General features: G+C 45.6%; 1 protein-coding gene across 2 annotated transcripts in view; it reads right to left on the bottom strand.

Moving 5' to 3' along the window:
* SLC12A8 (solute carrier family 12 member 8) overlaps positions 1 to 18728 on the bottom strand; it is a 135311-nt gene that overhangs the window by 99244 nt on the left and 17339 nt on the right. For both annotated transcript variants that reach the window (XR_005581602.2, XM_039477392.2), the window contains exons 3-5: positions 14683 to 14829; positions 11569 to 11760; positions 118 to 349 (exon numbers count right to left, since the gene is read on the bottom strand). Coding sequence is in view for 1 of the 2 variants with exons in the window: in XM_039477392.2 (XP_039333326.2) it covers positions 118 to 349; positions 11569 to 11760; positions 14683 to 14829 (571 nt within the window). In the remaining variant the exon portion in view is untranslated. The remainder of the gene's footprint in view (positions 1 to 117; positions 350 to 11568; positions 11761 to 14682; positions 14830 to 18728) is intronic.

Raw genomic sequence — 18728 nt, 5'->3', positions numbered from 1 at the left:
CAATTGTAGGTAAGGCCTATGAGAGTTAGGGGGAGATGAAGTTGGCAAACACACTCACAAACATCTTTGAAGCAGTGCAGATCCATAAGGCCACATACTGGACTCCAAAAGGCTTACCTGGGTCCAGGTGGGTGAAAGAACCCACCACAAAGTCCAGAGTTGACACAGCCAGCAGGAACAGCAACAGCAGCTGGAGGCGGATTATCCATTTGACACCTGCTAGGTTAATGCCCAGCAAGGCCAGAAGCACCGCAACTGAAATTCCTCGCACAGCCCAGATATTCCTGAGGCCCAGCAAATCCGAGATAGATTCAGCAAAGCCGGTGATGTACATGGCACCTGCAACACACTGACATGCGATTTCAGGTAGAAGAGTCAGCAAGACAGAAAGGCAAGGGCTCACAGGCAGAAATTCCCCACGCTGAGAACCCTGCTCCCCCATCGGACACATTCACGGGCACCAAGCCTCAGTGTCTGGACCAGCGCAGGGTTAAACCAGCCCTTCCCATCTGTGAACCTGCCTCAGGCCCCATTTCTACTTGTCTACATCTCAATGAAAGAATGAAGGAGGAACCCAAGCCGAGAGTTGGCTGTCAGTGGTAACAAAGATGAAAAGACTATGGGAAAAGAAGACGGAACGCTGGGCCAAAGAGGCCTCTGGATTTCTCGGTCCGAGTTATTCAAGAACTAAATATAGAACAAGAACACACAGGGGGTCCCATCTACAGAGCCTTAAAAGGGCACTGCAGTAAACCAGATTTTTCTTCATTTCTTTGTAGGTCAGTATTATTTTTTAAATTATCTAAAAGTTAGCAATAGAAAAAGGAAAAAAGTGAGTGGCACATCTTTTTCAATGTCATGTGACAAAGGCTACCCAAGGACTATCTAGGTGAATGTACTTCATTTTACTCACTATTTGCTATGGATTAAATGTCCCAGATTTAGTAAAGTTACATGTTAACTCAGGGATTTTTTTTCCAGTACAGATGCAAATAACTTCTGTCCAGTGGAACATATAACCCAAAAGATTAGGATTTATTGTCCCGTAAGACATGAACTGGTTTCGTATGTAATCCAGCAATCTTATCCTAACATTTATTCGTTCAACTGCCTAACTATCAATTTACAAATTTGATGTCTATCCATCCAGCATCCTTCACAACTGCTCTTTAACCTCTTACTGGCTCCTCCATTAATTCATAAATTAAATAAAATCCCTGGTGAGATTTCCTATGCATATTTGATATATAATCTTTAAAAAATAAAATGAAATCCTTGGCACATGTTGTTTTATATTTGCCTGAGTATCATGATTTTATCTTGCAGGAAATATTTGAAAGATCATTTCAAATTAAATACTTGAAAATAACATCAGTCTCAGGTTTCCTAATTCTTCAGCCTCAGCTTCCTTCTCTCCTCGGGTTTGTCCCGTCACTGTCCCCAAGGTCAGTTGGTCACTCTCAGCACTGTAGCCCTGTCCTTGCCATTCTCTAGAAACAAATTCTATTAGGGCCTCGTTCAAGTCCCTCCTTTTTCATGAAACCTTTCTTCAACCTCCTTTTCTGGATAAATAGTAAGCTAACTGCCAGGGCCATAGAATTAATTATCTGGTTCCATATTCTGTTATCATGTCTTGCACATCAGTTTGTCTCCCCATCCCTCCACCAAGAATACACATATCTTTAAAAATCGTTTATGGGAGGGAGATCCAAGATGGCCTTTTAGCAGCAGCTCAGGATTGCAGCTCCCAATGAAGGCGCAGGGAGTGAGTGGATGCCAGACTTCCAGACGAATTTTTGTTGCCAACGGACCAGGAGATTCCCAGCGGAGGAGCCCCACGGGTAGCCAGCGCGACTCTTTTGGCCGGCCTGGCAGTTCTCAGTGCAGAGTATGCGGGACTGGGTGCCCTTTTGGTTGGCATTTGGAGCTCCGGGAAGGCAGAGTTGCCCATTCAGCTGATTGAAAGGGGGACTGAAGTGGGGAGCCAGACCAGGAGATTCCTGGGCAGCAAAGCGCCACGAATCTCAGCGCCGCTGTTTCAGCCAGCCCAGTCACCTCATGGGAAATTGCATAGATCCTGGCACCTTTTTGGTGGGCAACTGGGGTACCCAGGAGAGAATCAACCATTCAATTAGGAAAAGAAAGAAAGGGGGCTCGGAGACAGGGAGCCAGGTGATCAGGTTCGGCTTGTCCCACCCCCACAAAAAAACAGCAATAGGAAACGTTGATGGTTGAGAGTTTCACAGCAAGCACAGCTGAACCCAGGAAGGTCCAGCTCTGTGGGGGAGGGGCGTCTGAGACAGGAAAACAAAGAAACAGAAATAACTTCATCACCAACAAGCTGGACATCCACTCAGAGACCCAATCTGAAAGTCAGCAATGACAAAGACGACAGGTGGATAAATCCACAAAGATGGGAGGAAACCAGCGCAAAAAGGCTGAAAACATCCTAAATCAGAATGTCTCTCCTCCTTCAGGGGATTGCAGCTCCTCATCAGCAAAGGAACAAGGCCTGATGGACAATGAGCGTGATGAATTGTCAGAATCAGGCTTTAGAAGGTGGATAATAAGAAAAAGAAAATTCTGTGACCTAAAGGAACAGGTTCTAATCCAATGCAAAGAAACTAAGAACCTTGAAAAAAGGTTTGACGAAATGCTAACGAGAATAGACAATTTAGAGAGGAATACAAGTGAATTAATGGAGCTGAAAAACACGATACGAGAACTTCACAAAATATGCACAAGTTTTAATAGTCGAATTGACCAAGCAGAAGAAAGGATATCAGAGGTCAAGGACTAACTCAATGAAATAAAACAAGAAGACGAGATTAGAGAAAAAAGGGTAAAAAGGAATGAGCAAAGTCTCTAAGAAATATGGGACTATGTGAAAAGTCCTAATCTACATTTGATATATGTACCTGAATGTGATGAAGAGAATGAATCCAAGCTGGAAAATATTCTTCAGGATATTATTCAGGAAAACATCCCAACCTAGCAAGGCAGGACAATATTCAGCTCCAGGTAATACAGAGAACACCATAAAGATATTCCTCAAGAAGAGCAACCCCAAGGCACATAATCGTCAGATTCACTGGGGTTGAAATGAAGGAGAAAATGCTAAGGGCAGCCAGAGAGAAAGGTCCGGTTACCCACAAAGGCAAGCCCATAAGATTCACAGCAGATCTCTCAGCAGAAACCCTACAAGCCAGAAGAGAGTGGGGGCCAATATTCAACATCCTTAAAGAAAAGAACTTTCAACCCAGAATTTCATATCCAGCCAAACTAAGCTTCACAAGTGAAGGAAAAATAAAATCTTTTGTGAACAAACAAGTACTCAGAGATTTCATCACCACCAGGCCTGCTTTACAAGAGCTTCTGAAAGAGGCACTAAACGTAGAAAAGAACAACCAGTACCAGCCACTCCAAAAATATACCAAAAGGTAAACAGCATCAGCATAATGAAAAATCTACATCAACTAACGGGCAAAACAGCCAGCTAGCATTAAATGGCAGTATTAAACTCACATATATTATTATTAATCCTAAATTTAAATCGACTAAATGCCCTAATCAAAAGACACAGACAGACAAATTGGATAAAAAGCCAAAACCCATCGGTATGCTGCATCCAGACCCATCTCACATGCAAGGATACACAAAGACTCAAAACAAAGGGATGGAGGAAGACTTACCAACCAACCAGAGAGCAAAAATAAATAAATAAAAAGCAGGAGTTGCAATTCTCACCTCTGACAAAATAGACTTTAAAGCAACAAAGATCAAAAGAGACAAAGAAGGACATTACATAATGCTAAAAGGATCACTGCAACAAGAAGAGCTAACGATCCTAAATATATACGGACCCAATACAGGAGCACCCAGATACATAAGGCAAGTTCTTAATGACTTATAAAGAGACTTAGACTCCCACACAATAATAGTGGGAGACTTTAACATCACATTGTCACAATTAGACAGATCAATGAGACAGAAAATTCACAAGGATATCCAGGACTTGAACTCAGACCTGGAACAAGTAAACTTAATAAACATTTACAGAACTCTCCACCCCAAATCCACAAAACATACGTTCTTCTCAGTACCACATCACACCTACTCTAAAAGTGACTACATAATTGGAAGTAAATCACTCCTCAGTAATCGCATAGCATTTCACAGGTTTAACTGAAATATTGGTTATCTTCCTCCCTTATTCCTTCCTGTCTCCATTGTTAAGCACAATTGTTAGCATAAAAGAGGTTTTTAATACCCATTTTTAGACTGCATTCTAGCCTGGGCAATAAAGCAAGACTCTCGTTCTCTGTCCCTCTTTCTCTTCCTCTTTCTTTCATTCATTTCCGTCTTTCTCTCTTTCTTTCTTTTTCAAAAAAAAAAAATTGTTTATGCTGATTGCACCTTTTCAAACACTTGCATTTGCTAAGTATGTTGCAAGCATTCAATAAATACTTTGTGATATGCTGATCATATAAAAGGTGCTCTGGGAAGCAGTCTCCATGAGGTTCCAGCTGTTTCATGCAAAGGCCAGAGGGTAATACAACTCTGGATCTGAGAGGAGCTTGTGAACAAGGCCCCATTCTTCAATGAGATCGGCTCATTTTGCAACTAGAAGCATATCATTTTTGTCAGTGTTCCCCAAATTTACACACTTAACTTAAACAGTTATTCTAGCATCCCATAATGATAAACATTTCTGTTCATATTAAGGTGAGGTGGAAAGCCCAAGAAATGTGAGGGAAATACAATCATCTTTGAGAGAGAGAGAGAGAGAGACACTACTGTTTTCCTATATTCATCTTAAAACGCAAACTTCCTCTTTACTAAACACCGAGAGTGTGACATATGATAATGAAGTTATTTCATCAGTATTTGGCCAGGTCAACAGGACTCTTCATGGTCAAAATTATCTGAGCAAAATAAATAAAAATTTAAAAAACAAATAAATGACAAAAATATAGCAAGAAATACCATTTCTATTGGCATCACCTTCCCAGGTATCTAGTGTCTATGACATGCAGAGGATGGATGATGTCATGGGACCATTTGCATCTGAAGCTTCCAAACTGATTTTTTTTCCTAGAAGTAGAACACTTTGCTCATGCAAAGTGAGCCAAGCTGTAAATGCTGTCTTTCATTCCCAGTAACCCCAGTGGAGCTCATCTTTCTGGTTTGTACCTAAAATTGTCTTTTAGCCCAAAGATGCCAGCAACAGGGGTTAGGGCAGGGTAGGGGCAGTGGAAGCTCTCTGGGATGCTTATAAGGGCATGGTGGTCAGGAGCATGGACTTCGAAGCTAAAATATCTAAGGCCAAATCCTGGCTGACTTGGGAAAGTGTTTTAACCTCTCTGTGAAACACAGATGATAATAGTAACCTTTAAAAGGTTACTGTGAGAACTAAATGAGATGATTTATATAAAGTCCTAGAACAATATCTGGCTCGTAGAGTTATAGAAACAATAGCTACCACCAGTAAACCCAGCACTTTGGGAGGCTGAGGCAGGTGGATGACTTAAGGCCAGGAGTTTGAAACCAGCCTGGGCAACATAGTGAAACTCTGCCTCTACTAAAAATAAAAATAAGCCAGGCGCAGTGCTGCGCACCTGTAGTCCCAGCTACTTGGGAGGCTAAGGCAGGAGAATCACTTGAACCCAGGAGACCAAGGTTGCAGAGAGCTGAGATCATGCTACTGCACTCCAGCCTGGGCAGAAAATAATAATAATCACTACTATCATTGTCATTATGACTTTGTTATTCTTCACTGCTGAAGAAGAGGAAATAGTAGTCAGCTATGAATATCATAAGACAATTTGTTGATGTTAAATAGATGATGGTAATATCACTGGAAATTTGCAATATAAGTTGTAAATAAGGATGCTTGAAACCAAATAGACTTACTTTAAGGAAAGTAGTAACAGTCTAAAATTAAACCATCTTCTCAAAATGAGTCTGGGAGTAGAAGCAGGTGTGTTTATGGAGAGTAGGAAAGTCAATGTATCATAGAAGTTTCATATTTGCTGGTAGAGGCGCCAGTAAATAATGTGTCTTGGCTGAGAAGTATAGAAAATTATCATAGAAAAAGATAAGTTTAATTATGACTTCCGAAGGTAGACTGTCACTGCTAGAAGAGTTAACAGCACAGGACAACTTCCAAACCAGCAAAAATGCAATGGAAAAATAATTGACACATGTTGGCAAAGTCAGGAGAAATGAAAAATAAAATTTTAAATTTTCTACAAAGTAATGAAAAAGAGAATGTTTTATTCAAACACTCAAGAACCATAAATAAACGTGTGTTCAGAAAAGAAAAATGTATAGTCTTAAATGTTTTTATTAGTTAAAAAGAAAAATAAAGGAACAAAGTATTGAGTCACAAAAAGATCAACATAAATAAAAAGATAATAGAAGTACTTATGTAAAGAAATATGAAATTAATAAAACACAAGAAAAATACAAGAAACAAACGCTGATCTTTTTAAAAAAATAAACAATTAAATAGATAAGTCTCTGTTAGCCTGATTACAAAGAAAAGAGAAAGTACAAAAATATAGACTATTAGGAAAAAACTACTCATACAGAGGAAAGTACAAGAATGAAATAGAAGGTCAGGCACGGTGGCTCATGCCTGTAATCCCCACACTTTGGGAGACCAAGGCAAGAGGATCCCTTGAGTCCAGGAGTTCAAGACCAGCCTGGTCAACATGGCAAAACCTCGTCTCTACAAAAAATACAAGGCCAGGTGCCAGGTGCAGTGGTTTATGCCTGTAATCCCAGCAATTCAGGATGCCCAAGTGGGAGGATTGCTTGAGCTCAGAAGTTCAAGACCAGCCTGGGTAACGTGTCAAGACCTTGTTTCCCTCAAAAATAATTTTAAAATTAGCTAAGCATGGGAGTGCATGCCTGTAGTCTCAGCTACTTGGGAAGCTAAGGTGGAAGGATCACTTGAGCCCAGGAGTGCCAGGCTGCAGTGAGCTGTGATGGCACCCTGCGCTCCACCCTAGGCAACAGACTGAGACCCCGTCTCAAAAAAAACAAAATGGAGAACAGAAATGAGCCATAAATTATGGTGCATTTCTGCTATACAATATTAAGTAACCACTTAAAAAGCATTGGTTTAAAACAATGACCAAGAGATATATCTATTACTCAATGTTAAGTGAGAACTACAAGACACGGAATAATGTATGAAATTTGTCCTCATTTTTCTTTCTCTTTCTTTCTTCTTTTTTTTTCTTTTTTTTTTGCTACGGAGTCTTGTTCTGTCACCCAGCCTGGAGTGCAGCAGTGCAATCTTGGTTCACTGCAACCTCCACCTCCTGGATTCAAGTGATTCTTCTGCCTCAGCTTCCGAGTAGCCAGGACTACAAAAGCGTGCCACCATGCCCGGCAAATTTTCATATTTTTAGCAGAGACGGGGGTTCGCCATATTGGCCAGGCTGGTCTTGAACTCCCGACCTCGTGATCTGCCCTCCTCGGCCTCCCAAAGTGCTGAGATTACAGGCATGAGCCACTGCGCCCAGCCTTGTCTCCATTTTTGTAAACACAAGAAGGCACTTCAAAATCCATAAATACAGGAGTATAAGCAGAGGGAAATGTTCCGAAAAAGAACACTAGGATCACCTGAAGGTTGTGGGGAAAACTCTTTCTTTTCATTGTCTCCAATGTGTTAACTGACTACAATGAATAGCATTTTGTAACTGTCAAATAATTTTATTAAAAGATACAAGCAAACATATTAAAAGTACCCATATGTTTATGCAAATACTAAATCAGGGTACATCAGCCCAGTCTGCCCAGGTTTAGGGAAGCAGCCCGGGACTCAAGGCCTTTGTCCACACACTCAGCAACTGCCAGACCTTCCCTAGAGCAATCCAGCCACCCTGGAGGCAGCATCCCTTCCAACCTGAATGCTGCTCTTCCTGGAAAAACATTCCTGGTGGTTTGTTTAATGAGTAAATGTCTTAAGGGTTTATTATATTTTAAAAGTATTCTATTTCCTTCTAAATCTTAGACCAGGCCTTCCTTTTCTTTCCTCATACTCTGCAGAGAAACTTCGAATTCCTTCTCACAAGACACAGGGGGTGTTGTTCACCATTTTAAAGAGAGAAGGTGGCCTATCTTCAGGGAGCTTCTATTCCAAGGTAATTGTTTTAGCAAAATTGTACCTTCACAATCACAGGCATTTTCCTTCCACTTTACCTGGAGGACCAGAACTGCTCCTCAGCACCCCTCCCCTTCTGACACAAACTCCCTGGTTTAAAGTTAAAGTTGGTAGATTAACACATATGTCCTGAATATGTGTTAACTCCTATAACAAAAACCCCAGGCCAAATCAGGTCCGTAAAAACTTTCCGGTCATTCATTGTTTTTGTACGGAGTCCAGCACAAAGCATGTGAGCCGCTAATGAATGTTCCTCAGCACCAGCTGAAGATAAACATTTTGGTGTTCAGGGTAAACAGTATCCAAGGACCCTCAGGACCACACAGGTAAGTGGAGTAGGGAGTGAGGGGAGTCTCTAGTCTGTCATCTGCTCCTCTGCCAAACAGTTTGGTCCCACAGAGCAAGCTCTGCCACCAACATCTGAGAGAGATGAAAGGGAAAGGGTTTTGTAGAATGCAGGGCAATGATGAGCCTTTGCAAGCTTTTGTTTTTTTTTTTTTTTTTTGAAATGGAGTCTCACTCTGTTGCCCAGGCTGAAGTGAAGTGGTGCACAGCTCACCGCAACCTCTGCCTCCTGGGTTCAAGCAATTCTCCTGCCTCAGCCTCCCAAGCAGCTGGGATTACAGGCATGTGCCACCCTGCCTGGCTAATTTTTTTGTATTTAGTAGAGATAGAGTTTTACCATGTTGGTCAGGCTGGTCTTGAACCCCTGACCTCAGGTGATCCACCCGCCTTGGCCTCCCAACATACTGGGATTACAGGTGTAAGCAACTGCTCCTGGCCTGCAAGCTTTTAAAATCGTTACTTTAGCTGTTTATATCTCCTTAATTTTGATGCTCTAGGGAAGGGTTTGACGAACTTTGGTTTACTAGCTAAATCCTACTTGCTGATTATTTTGGTAAATAAAGTTTTACTGGGACACAGCCATACCCATTTTTTTTATGCTGTTTATCTGGTTACATTCACGCTACAATGGCAGGATTGAATAGTTGTGACAAAGTCATCGGACCCACAAAACCCAAAATATTTATGATCTGGCCCTTTACAGAAGTTTGCTGACCCCTACTCAGGGGTAAAATCAGGGAATCTGTTCTGACAATCATTAAAAATAAATGAATGCATGCATGCCCCGGGATGATGGGTAAGGGAGATAATAAGAACCAGGAATAGGGAACCTCAAAACCCCAACTGCACCCTTGAAAAAGAAAGATTTCAAATTAACAACCTAACCTGCCACCTTAAGAAACTAGATAAAGATAAGCAAGGTGAACCCCAGCAAGCAGAAAGAAGGTATCAATAAAGGTCAGAGCAGAAATGAATGAGGGACCAGAAAAACAATAGAGAAAATCAACAAAGCCAATAATTAGTTCTTTGCAGACAAACCTTTATCTAGGCTGACCAAGAAAAAAGAAAGAGAAGACATTATTTAAATTAGGAATGAAAGTGGGGAGACATTACCACCGACTTTACAAAAATAAAAAGGATTATAAGAAAATCTGTAGACAATTAATATGCCCATACATTTGATAACCTACATGAAATGGACAAATTCCTAGAAAGATACAAGCTATCAAAACTGACTCAAGAAGAAGTAGAAAATCAGAATATGCCTATATAAGCAAAGGGATTCGATAAGTAACCAAAAACCTTCCTGCCATGAAAAAAAAAAAAAAAAAAAACCCCAGGACCAGATGGCTTCATGGCAAAAAATCTACCATATGGTTAAAGAATTAACACCAATCCTTCACAAACTCCTCCAAAAAACGGAGGAGGAGGGAACACTTGCAACTCACTCTATGAGGCCAGAATTAGCCTGACACCAACACCAGACAAAGAATCAGAAGAAAACTGCATCCCAATATCCCTCACGAATAGATACACAAAAATCCTCCACAAAATGCTAACAAACCAAATACAGCAATGTAGAAGAAAAAGGATGACAGAGTCATCACACCCGATCAGGGATTCCCGACCTGGGCCAGCCACAAACAAGGCACAGGCACTCCAGAGACAAGGACCAGGAGTCCAGGGTGACTCGAACGTTTCGGACCAAGGCCCAAGTGGAAAGAAGGCGTAACAGCTGGGATGCGGGTGCACTGGCGCCTCAGGCTGTGGCTGTCAGCACTTAGAAAACATCTTACTTGTGACCATCTTCTTTTCCAAATCAGCCCACGTAAGGGGGTCTCTCAGCAGCCCGGCTCCCTCTCATTGTCCAGGAGTGTTCATGCCAGTGCCCACCCATGGCATCTGCTTCTAGAGGCTCACTTGGTGTCTTCCCCGAGAGGGGGAAACAGGACTTTGCCTACCTTGCAGCCTAGTTGGCTATAAAAAAGCAGAGAAGTTAAAAAAAAAAAAATCTGTATACTAAATCCCTAGGGTAATAAAATAAACTGGCCATTTATTATTCCCCTCTCAAACTACTGTACTTAAAGACCTTTCTGCAGTCAAGGCTAGTGCTTTTTAAGAGCGCTGAGGCCATCCATCTGCCTTCCCTGCACTGTCCTAGACACACACGCACCCCGCCGCCCACACATGCACACACGCAGCTCTGTGCTGTTTGAGAATCAGATGTATTTATGCCGTAGCACCCTGCTCCTGCTGCCTAAAAATAAAAGAAACAAAACCGAAGCTTTCTCTGGGAGGTTCTTGCACACTCTTACTTAGACAAATTCTTTTCTTTAAACCGTTTTTTCAACCACCCACCACCACTTGCACTCTCATAAAAGCCTTTTTCAATCCAAGAAACGCTGACAAAGAACTGCTTCTTAATGTCTGTACTTTGTTCCCTCAGCATTAAGTCACCAAGCCTGTGTTTTAGCTAAAAAAGCCTCAGGATTTCCCCTTGCTCGCTCGTTTTAGAAGTGCCTTCGTCCATTCTGCTGAAGCAGCCTCCTCATTAACATTCTCCCTCTCAGACAGGGCGTCCACACAAGGGGCTGTCGGCCTCCCTGTGATGGCCACCAAGCTATCAAATGTGCCTGGGAGCTCCAGCTCATTGGAGAAGTGCCTGCTTCTAGGAAAGCCCTTTTGGCACAGCCAAATACCCCTCTTCAGTAAAAAAGCACCCCAGCTGCCACCTGGGCTCCAGCCACTGTCATGCATGCCGGTCCCTAGATCCAACAGCAAGAATGTGCTGGCCAGGACCGGCCCTGCTGGCCACATCAGGCATCCAGGAGGCGGGAGCAACGGAGGGAAAAGAGTGCGAGACTAAGGGGTCAGGCCCTGGATGGTGGCTTGGCTCTCTGTTGAGAGCCTTCAGAGCCCCAGCCTGCTCATTCATCACGTGGGGCAACCATCCCCACCCTGCCCTCTCACCAGGTCAAGTGAAGAAATGGAGAAGAAGAAAGTGGCAGAGAGCCAGGCAGGGGAAGCATCCCGGGTGCAGGCCTCACCTGTCCAAACACATAGAGCAGCCCGATGGTGCCTCCCATCTGCCCGCCCAGGACCGAGGAGATCATAGAGTAGACGCCACCGCTGCCGATGCTGCTGTGCTCCCCGACACCAATGCCGGACAGCACCGTGATGAGGGCCACCAGGACGACGAAGGACACCAGAAACATGCCCAGGAGCACTCCCGTGTTTCCCTGTAGTAGAATAGCAAGGAGCAAGGTCGGATTAGGTGAGGAGATCCCGCCAGCTCCCTGCTGGGAGCACTGACTACCTCCCCTCCTCCCACAGCACTGGAGTGGGGGATGGGATGGGGGCACAGAGGCAGGACCACTAAAAAGGGCAAAGCAAGCACCACAAGAGCCATGGCCAGGAGGAAGTTCTCAGTGAGGGGAAGCATCCTGGCTGCAAACTCTTCCATGACTCCCACGCCTAGAGGGTACAGTCAGAGCTGCTGATGCCCTCACGAGGCGCCTCCTAATCTCGCTCTGTGCCCAGCATGCAGCGACAAGAGCTCTCCCCACCCCACCCTTCCCCACGCTGATTCCCCAGCCTGAAAGGCGTCTCCTGCTCATTCTGCATCTTTGCCAGGTTAACTCCAGCGTATCCTTTAGGCCTCAGTGTTTAGGATTTCCTCGCCAGGAAGCTGGCCCTGTAACCGTTTCTCTGGGCTCCTCCAGTGCCAGGGCTTGGAACTTGCCACAGGACTTGTCATATTGAGTGTTTCCAAGCCAGTTTCTACCAGCAGGTTGTGAGCTCCAGGCGAGGATATGGTTTAGACATTTGGATTTGGAACCCCTCCAAATCTCATGTTGAAATGTGATCCCCAATGTTGGAGGTGGGGTCTGGTAGAAGGTGTTTGGATCATGGGCACGGACCCCTTGCAAATGGCTTGGTGTCCTCCACAGTAACGGGTGAGTTCTCAGTCTGTTCTTTCACAGAAGAGCTGGTTGTTCAAAAAAGCCCAGCATCTCTCTTGCCTTCTCTCTCGCTATGTGGTGTGCCTGCTCCCTCTTCACCTTTCCCCATGAGTGAAAGCTTCCTGAGGCCTCACCAGATGCAGATGGTGGTGCCACGTTTCTTGTACAGCCTGCAGAGCTGTGAGCCAAATAAACCTCCTTTCTTTATAAATTACTCAGCCTCAGGTATTCCTTTATAGAAACGCAACATGGACTAATACAGAGGAGGATCATCTTTTCTTCCTCTTCGTATTCTCAGTGCTTAGCATAACCTCCACAAAATAGGTGCTCATTAAATGCTTGTTGAGTGAATAAACAAACACACGCATGCCTGGAGATAAACACATGTAGATAGACACATTTCAATGTGAAAGCAAGAGTCCCAGAGAGGAAACAGATACAGCACATCTAAGAAGGAGATGTAATGTCACATGTTTTGCAGTCGAAAGCAAGGAAGACCCCGACAGGCAACACCCCATGCATTCCACATGCTGGAGAGAGAACTAGGAGTGGGCAGAGCCAGTGCCAGAGCTGGGTGGCCTAACACAAGCTGGAAAATTGTCCTGGAGGTCGGTGGTGCTCTGTTCCGGTGTTCATAATATGATGCCCAGGGGCTCCACTGCTGGTCTGAAACCCGCCCTGCCTGTGGCTAAGGCTGAACCCTGAGCTTAGGATCTGCATATGGAGGAGAATGAGAGCTTAGGAAGTCTGACCTTGCCCAGGCTTCTTATGGGGGCTAAGAATCCCGTGTATCTCACTATAAAGGGCTTACATCTCCTGGAATTTGCCCATGTAATGGTTAATTTTATGTGTCAACTTGGCTAGACTATGGCAACCAATTGTTCAGTCAAACACTAGTCTAAATGTTGCTGCAGAAGTGTTTTCCAGATGTGATTAATATTTACAATCAGTTGACCTTAAGTAGATTACCCTTCACTGTACGGGTGGGCTTCATCTAATCAGTTGAAGGCCTTATGAGCAAAGACTGATTTCCTAAAGAAAAAGGAATTCTGCCTCCAGGCTGCTGCCACTCAGAATTTCCAGGCTTCAGACTCGAGGCTACAGCATCACTCCTTACCTGCTAACATATACCTCACATACTTACAGCTCCTGCTGGCATTGGCCTGTTTCTCTGGAGAATCCTGACTAGGAGATTCTACACCCTGAATGGCCTCCTCACTTTCACCCATCTAGTCTAGCTCACCCTTCAAGGCCTGGCTCAACTGCATCTCCTCCAGGAAGCCTTCCTGGACACCTCAGTGACTGTAGCACTCATGGTTCGTTCCACCCCTGAGGGACTTAATGCTGCTTTGAGACCTCTCCCAATGTGACATCCGTCCGCCATGGCTGTTAGCTCATGGTTGAGGGGAGGAGTGGAGGGAATGAGGGCCTGGGTCATGTCTTGTCTTTCGTAATCCTCTTGACACTAAATAGTGCTTGGCACACAGCAGGTGCTCACAATGTTTACATGGAGACTGGCTTGCCTTTTATTCGGAGCACCTGTGTGGACTACCGAAGTCCCACTGTGCAAGATGGCAGTGTGTGTGGGACTGAGAACCCCTGCTCCAGACACACATCTGCTTGGAAGGTCCTAGGATGCTTTTGCATGAGGCTTAAAGAAGAGGCCCTTTGTTTCTTCCACAGAGGGAGATGAACTGACACCCAGGATCTCGCACAGCAGAGTCCGTCCTAGGCAATCCATCCCTAGAGGTAGGCGGCCCACACCTCTGGCCAAGCAGCCCCACACACAGTCTTACTCACAGGGTCACAGTGCAGTGCGGGAAGGCAACCACGTGGATAGGTCCAAGACGAGGTGAAGAATACAGGAAAACTGCAGGGGCCACAAACTGGAGGCAAAATTGCCATCAATCTGATCTCTGACCCACCTTGAGTCCCGCCCACGATGAGCCCTGACTTCTGCGCTCCTATTCCATAGTTAAATCTATGGTGTGAGGCTTCCATCAGAACTTCCAAAGCCTATGTTTGCAGGATGCTCATTTAAAAAGCAATGCTAGCTGTTAGCCGTGCTTGCTTCTGTTTCATGTTCTGGGAACATCTGTGCTTCAGGAATCTGTGGCCTGCACTGCAGAATGCCAAGAGTGGCAGAGCTTTCCCATCTCGGACCTGTGAGAGGCTCCAGACCACTAACTCAGCACTCACCACCAGCCAGCCAGTCCTCAGGAAGAGCACAACTCCAAAGATGTTGATCATGCAGGATGTGAACACACCATCCCAGGTCCCAAACAGCACGGGCTCCCACACGAACAGCTGGCTCTTCCACCAGGGCTGAGGCTGGGCCAGGGCCTCCTGCAAACAGAACACACAGAAATCAGCTGAGGGGCCATTGGGATGGCCAGGGACGGCATGGGAAGGGAGTGAGAATGGAACGGGAGGAGGGAGGTAGGAGAACTCAGCTTAAAAACACTCCTATTCCTATCTTATTGTGCCAGGGCAGGTATGTGTGTATACACACACGCATGCATGCAACACACATACACATGCACACACACACACATGCATGCATGCAACACACACACATGCGCGCACACACACATATGCATGCATGCAACACACATACACATGCACACACACACATGCATGCATGCAACACACATACACATGCACACACACATGTGCATGCATGCAACACACATACACATGCACACACAAACACACACACACATGCATGCATGCAACACACATACACATGCGCACACACACGCATGCATGCAACACATACATGCACGCACACACAGATACACACACACGCGCACACACATCTTGAAGCATCCCTCTACAAAAAGACGACTGTTCTCTCCTAACAACAGTGACTCCCGTGCCCATATGTAGCAGAGACTCATTGTTCACAAGCCTAGTCCTTTTCCTCTGGTCACCACTCAGGTAGACTCCCAGCCGCTTTGCAACTAGACGTGGCTGTGTGACTGAGTTCTAACCCAGGGAATGCAGGCAGAAGCAACAGATGACGCTTCTAAGTGAGTGTGAAAGTCTTGGTTTCAACTCCTGGGGCTTGTGGTCATGAGCCCTCAGCCTCCAGTCCTAGCAGGAACAGCAGCTTCCGGCAGCTACTAACCTTTGGCCAACCTTAGTGGACACTCTTTGCTCCTTCAGCCCTTCTGATGCCTCTGTGATCAGCCCTTTGGATGAGATTCCCTGTTTAAAATGACTGGAATCATTCCTGTGTTCCTGACTGAGCACTGATACAGAGATCTCTGCTGACAGTCCAGGATCCTACCACATTCTTGGACAATCGTTTGGAATCAGAGGCTAATAACACGTAAACAGATTCCTTGCTCATTTTTCCAATTCACAAATAACAAAGGCACTTATAAACACTGAAATGGAAACATTTTACTGAAAAAAGCGTAACTTTGTGGATACACTAAAATGATCTTAAACAAAACCAGTAGCAACTCACACTGTAAATGCTCTTATGCAGGTTTGGCAATTGATCTAAACTCAGGCGTGAACGAGTCTTCCAGCGCCCTCAAAAGACGACAGCAGTGATTATGGTTCTCCGCTGGGTGGAGTGGGTGGGGAGAGGGAGGCACCCAAAACTAAGAGTCACCATGTGCAATGAATTTGGACCTGGTGAGCAAATGTTATCCATAAACACAGTAAGAAGGCGGGAAAATCTAAGATCCAGAGTCCACAGGGCACGGCTCCTGAATGGCTGAGAACAATGGGTGTGCCCAGAATCTAGGACCAAAGGCTGAAGCCAAGGGCACGTGCTCAAAACCAAAAGGGAGGATCCCTGCTCCTCTTCCACCTCCTGTATCTCATCCACAGATCAAGAAGAGGCCTCAGGAAATACTCAGGGATCTCTATTCAGCCACGTGGGACCGATGGGCCGGGAGACCCCTGGGGACCCCATCAGTCTCCAACTCCGTAAGCTTCCTTTATGCATGCACATGACTGCTGAGCTGTCCGTCACAAACCACAAATGAGCCATCTCCTGAAAGTCAATAAATGTCAGAACAGTCCTCGTGGTTCGGAACAAAGACTGCCAATCTAGGCTTGTCCTTGAGCAAATGGTACCAAGGGACCTGTGTGGTGAATGCAGGACAGGTTCCTATGATCCTAATCTCGAAATTCAGGACAGGTCCCAACTTCCTGTCTCTGCCTGTGTTTCACTTCCTGTCATGGCTTGTGACAGGCCTCCTGCCCCTCAATAAGAGCAGCAACTTTCGGCAACAGAAGGACTGATAGTGTAGCGAGTGCCTTCAGCTTCCACAGAAGCCCTGTGCTCTGCTCCTCACAGCATCCCCGTGAGGCAGACATGGAGAGGGGCCGCGCTAGGGCTGAGGCGACCAGGCTGAGAGGAGAAATCTGACCAGCCAGCCTCCCGCAGCCCCTGTAAGATCTGTGCTTTTTCCCTGAACCACACTCACCTACTTGATCTTTTTGCCCCTAAATTTAAGTCTTTCAGGTTTCAAATTGGAAGACTCTGGACTTTGCATAACAGTGAATACCACTGTCTTAGCCATGGATGCCTTTGTAATGATAGAAACCTTATTCCTCTTTCATGCGCGCCTTCATTCTCCCACTCTGAAGGCTGGTTTGCAGATGTGTTTGGTTACCGCTACTGTATGAAATGTCCTTCATTTCCTTGATCTCACTGGACTGGTAAATCAGCCTCAAGGGTAGAAACTTGAGGAAACCCTTTACCCTGAGAATGGAAATATAACTGGTTTAAAATGGGTTTGGTGACTGAGCACTCACAGCTTGTGTCAGGATATTTGGGGGCGTGTGCTCACCTTTTCTCACCACGTGACAAAAAACCATAACTAAGTCTTCCCACAGTCTGCTCATCAGAGCCTGGGTGGGAGAGCCTAGGTTTGACCCTGAGGGTGTAACCCTGATGTTCTTGGAGAAAGGGAGAGACACTGTGTAAGCCCAGCAAGAGAGAGAGAGAGAAGGAAGGAAAAGAAACCAAAACAGAGAGAAAGGGGAAGGGAATGAGATGGAAAGCCCCAGAATAAAATGCCAAATAGAGCCGCTGAGGGATATTTCCCAGATGCCACGCTGCCTCCCAGGCATCCACATAGAAATAGCAGCTTGGGGCCGGGTACAGTGGCTCACGGAGGCTCATCCCAGCACTTTGGGAGGCCGAAGAGGGGTAGATCACTTGAAGCCAGGAGTTCAAGACCAGCCTGGCAAACATGGTGAAACCCTGTCTCTGCTAAAACATACAAAAATTAGCCAGGAGTGGTGACATGTGCCTGTAATCCCAGCTACTTGAGAGGCTGAGGCATGAGAATCGCTTGAACCTGGGAGGCGGAGGTTGCAGTGAGCTGAGATCGTACCACTGCACTCCAGGCTGGGCAACAGAGTGAGACCCTGTCTCGAAAAAAAAAAGTAGCAGCTTGTATGTCCTGCTCTTCTCACAGGGCTGTTATACAGCCTCACCACATGTGTGATGCCATTCAGACTTTAACTAGTCCCCAGAGCTTGCCTCTTGGGAGAGGACTGGCTGGGCAACTCAAAGCAGCTCCCTTGCATCGTGAGTTTTGCAAGTGGTGGGGAGCTGCCTCCTCCCCCACCCAGCTCTGGCTCTGGCCTGCGTGCTCCTTCATTCTCTTCAGCTCCTGCTCTGACTGGCTGAGAGGCAGGGCCATGGTCTGCAATACAGGCAGACATGCAACAGGAGGACAGCATGTCGGCTCCCCTCCACGTGCATGCGAAGTACTTGATGCTCCTGAGTTCTCATCCCCACCTCCTTCCCCTAAGGCAGAAGGAAGGAATCCCCTCACTGCAAACATGCTCTCCCACAAAGTCCATGCTAAGATTCTCTGAGTGTCATCACCCAGTCATTTCTGTTGCCCAGGGGAGGAGGGGGTGGAAGGGCTGGGGTGACGGTTGCTGAAGGTTAGACCAGTTCTGGGCTCTCTTGTGAAATCCCAGGACAGAGGTCTGGTCCCAACTATGGATAGCTCTCTTAAGGACCTGGTGTCCCAGATTTGGGCTCCAGTCATCAATTCCAGCGTAACATGAATCGCATTCAACATCCTATTACATAGATGCTGGGGAAATGGAATGTACCCAGCATCAGGCCTACTGCAAAGTAGAGATAGAGGATGGGGCAGGGATAAGAAAAGCAAAGAGCATATCAGTCCCTCAGAAAGGGCAGCATAAAACACGCCCAAGGGCAAGAGTCCTCTCATCCCTGAAGACCCTCAGCCTGGCAG

This window comes from Saimiri boliviensis, chromosome 8, assembly GCF_048565385.1.
Source record: "Saimiri boliviensis isolate mSaiBol1 chromosome 8, mSaiBol1.pri, whole genome shotgun sequence".
Taxonomy (NCBI): domain Eukaryota; kingdom Metazoa; phylum Chordata; class Mammalia; order Primates; family Cebidae; genus Saimiri; species Saimiri boliviensis.
The sequence above is the reverse complement of the archived record's forward strand: the minus strand, read 5'-3'. Positions and strand labels throughout refer to the sequence as shown.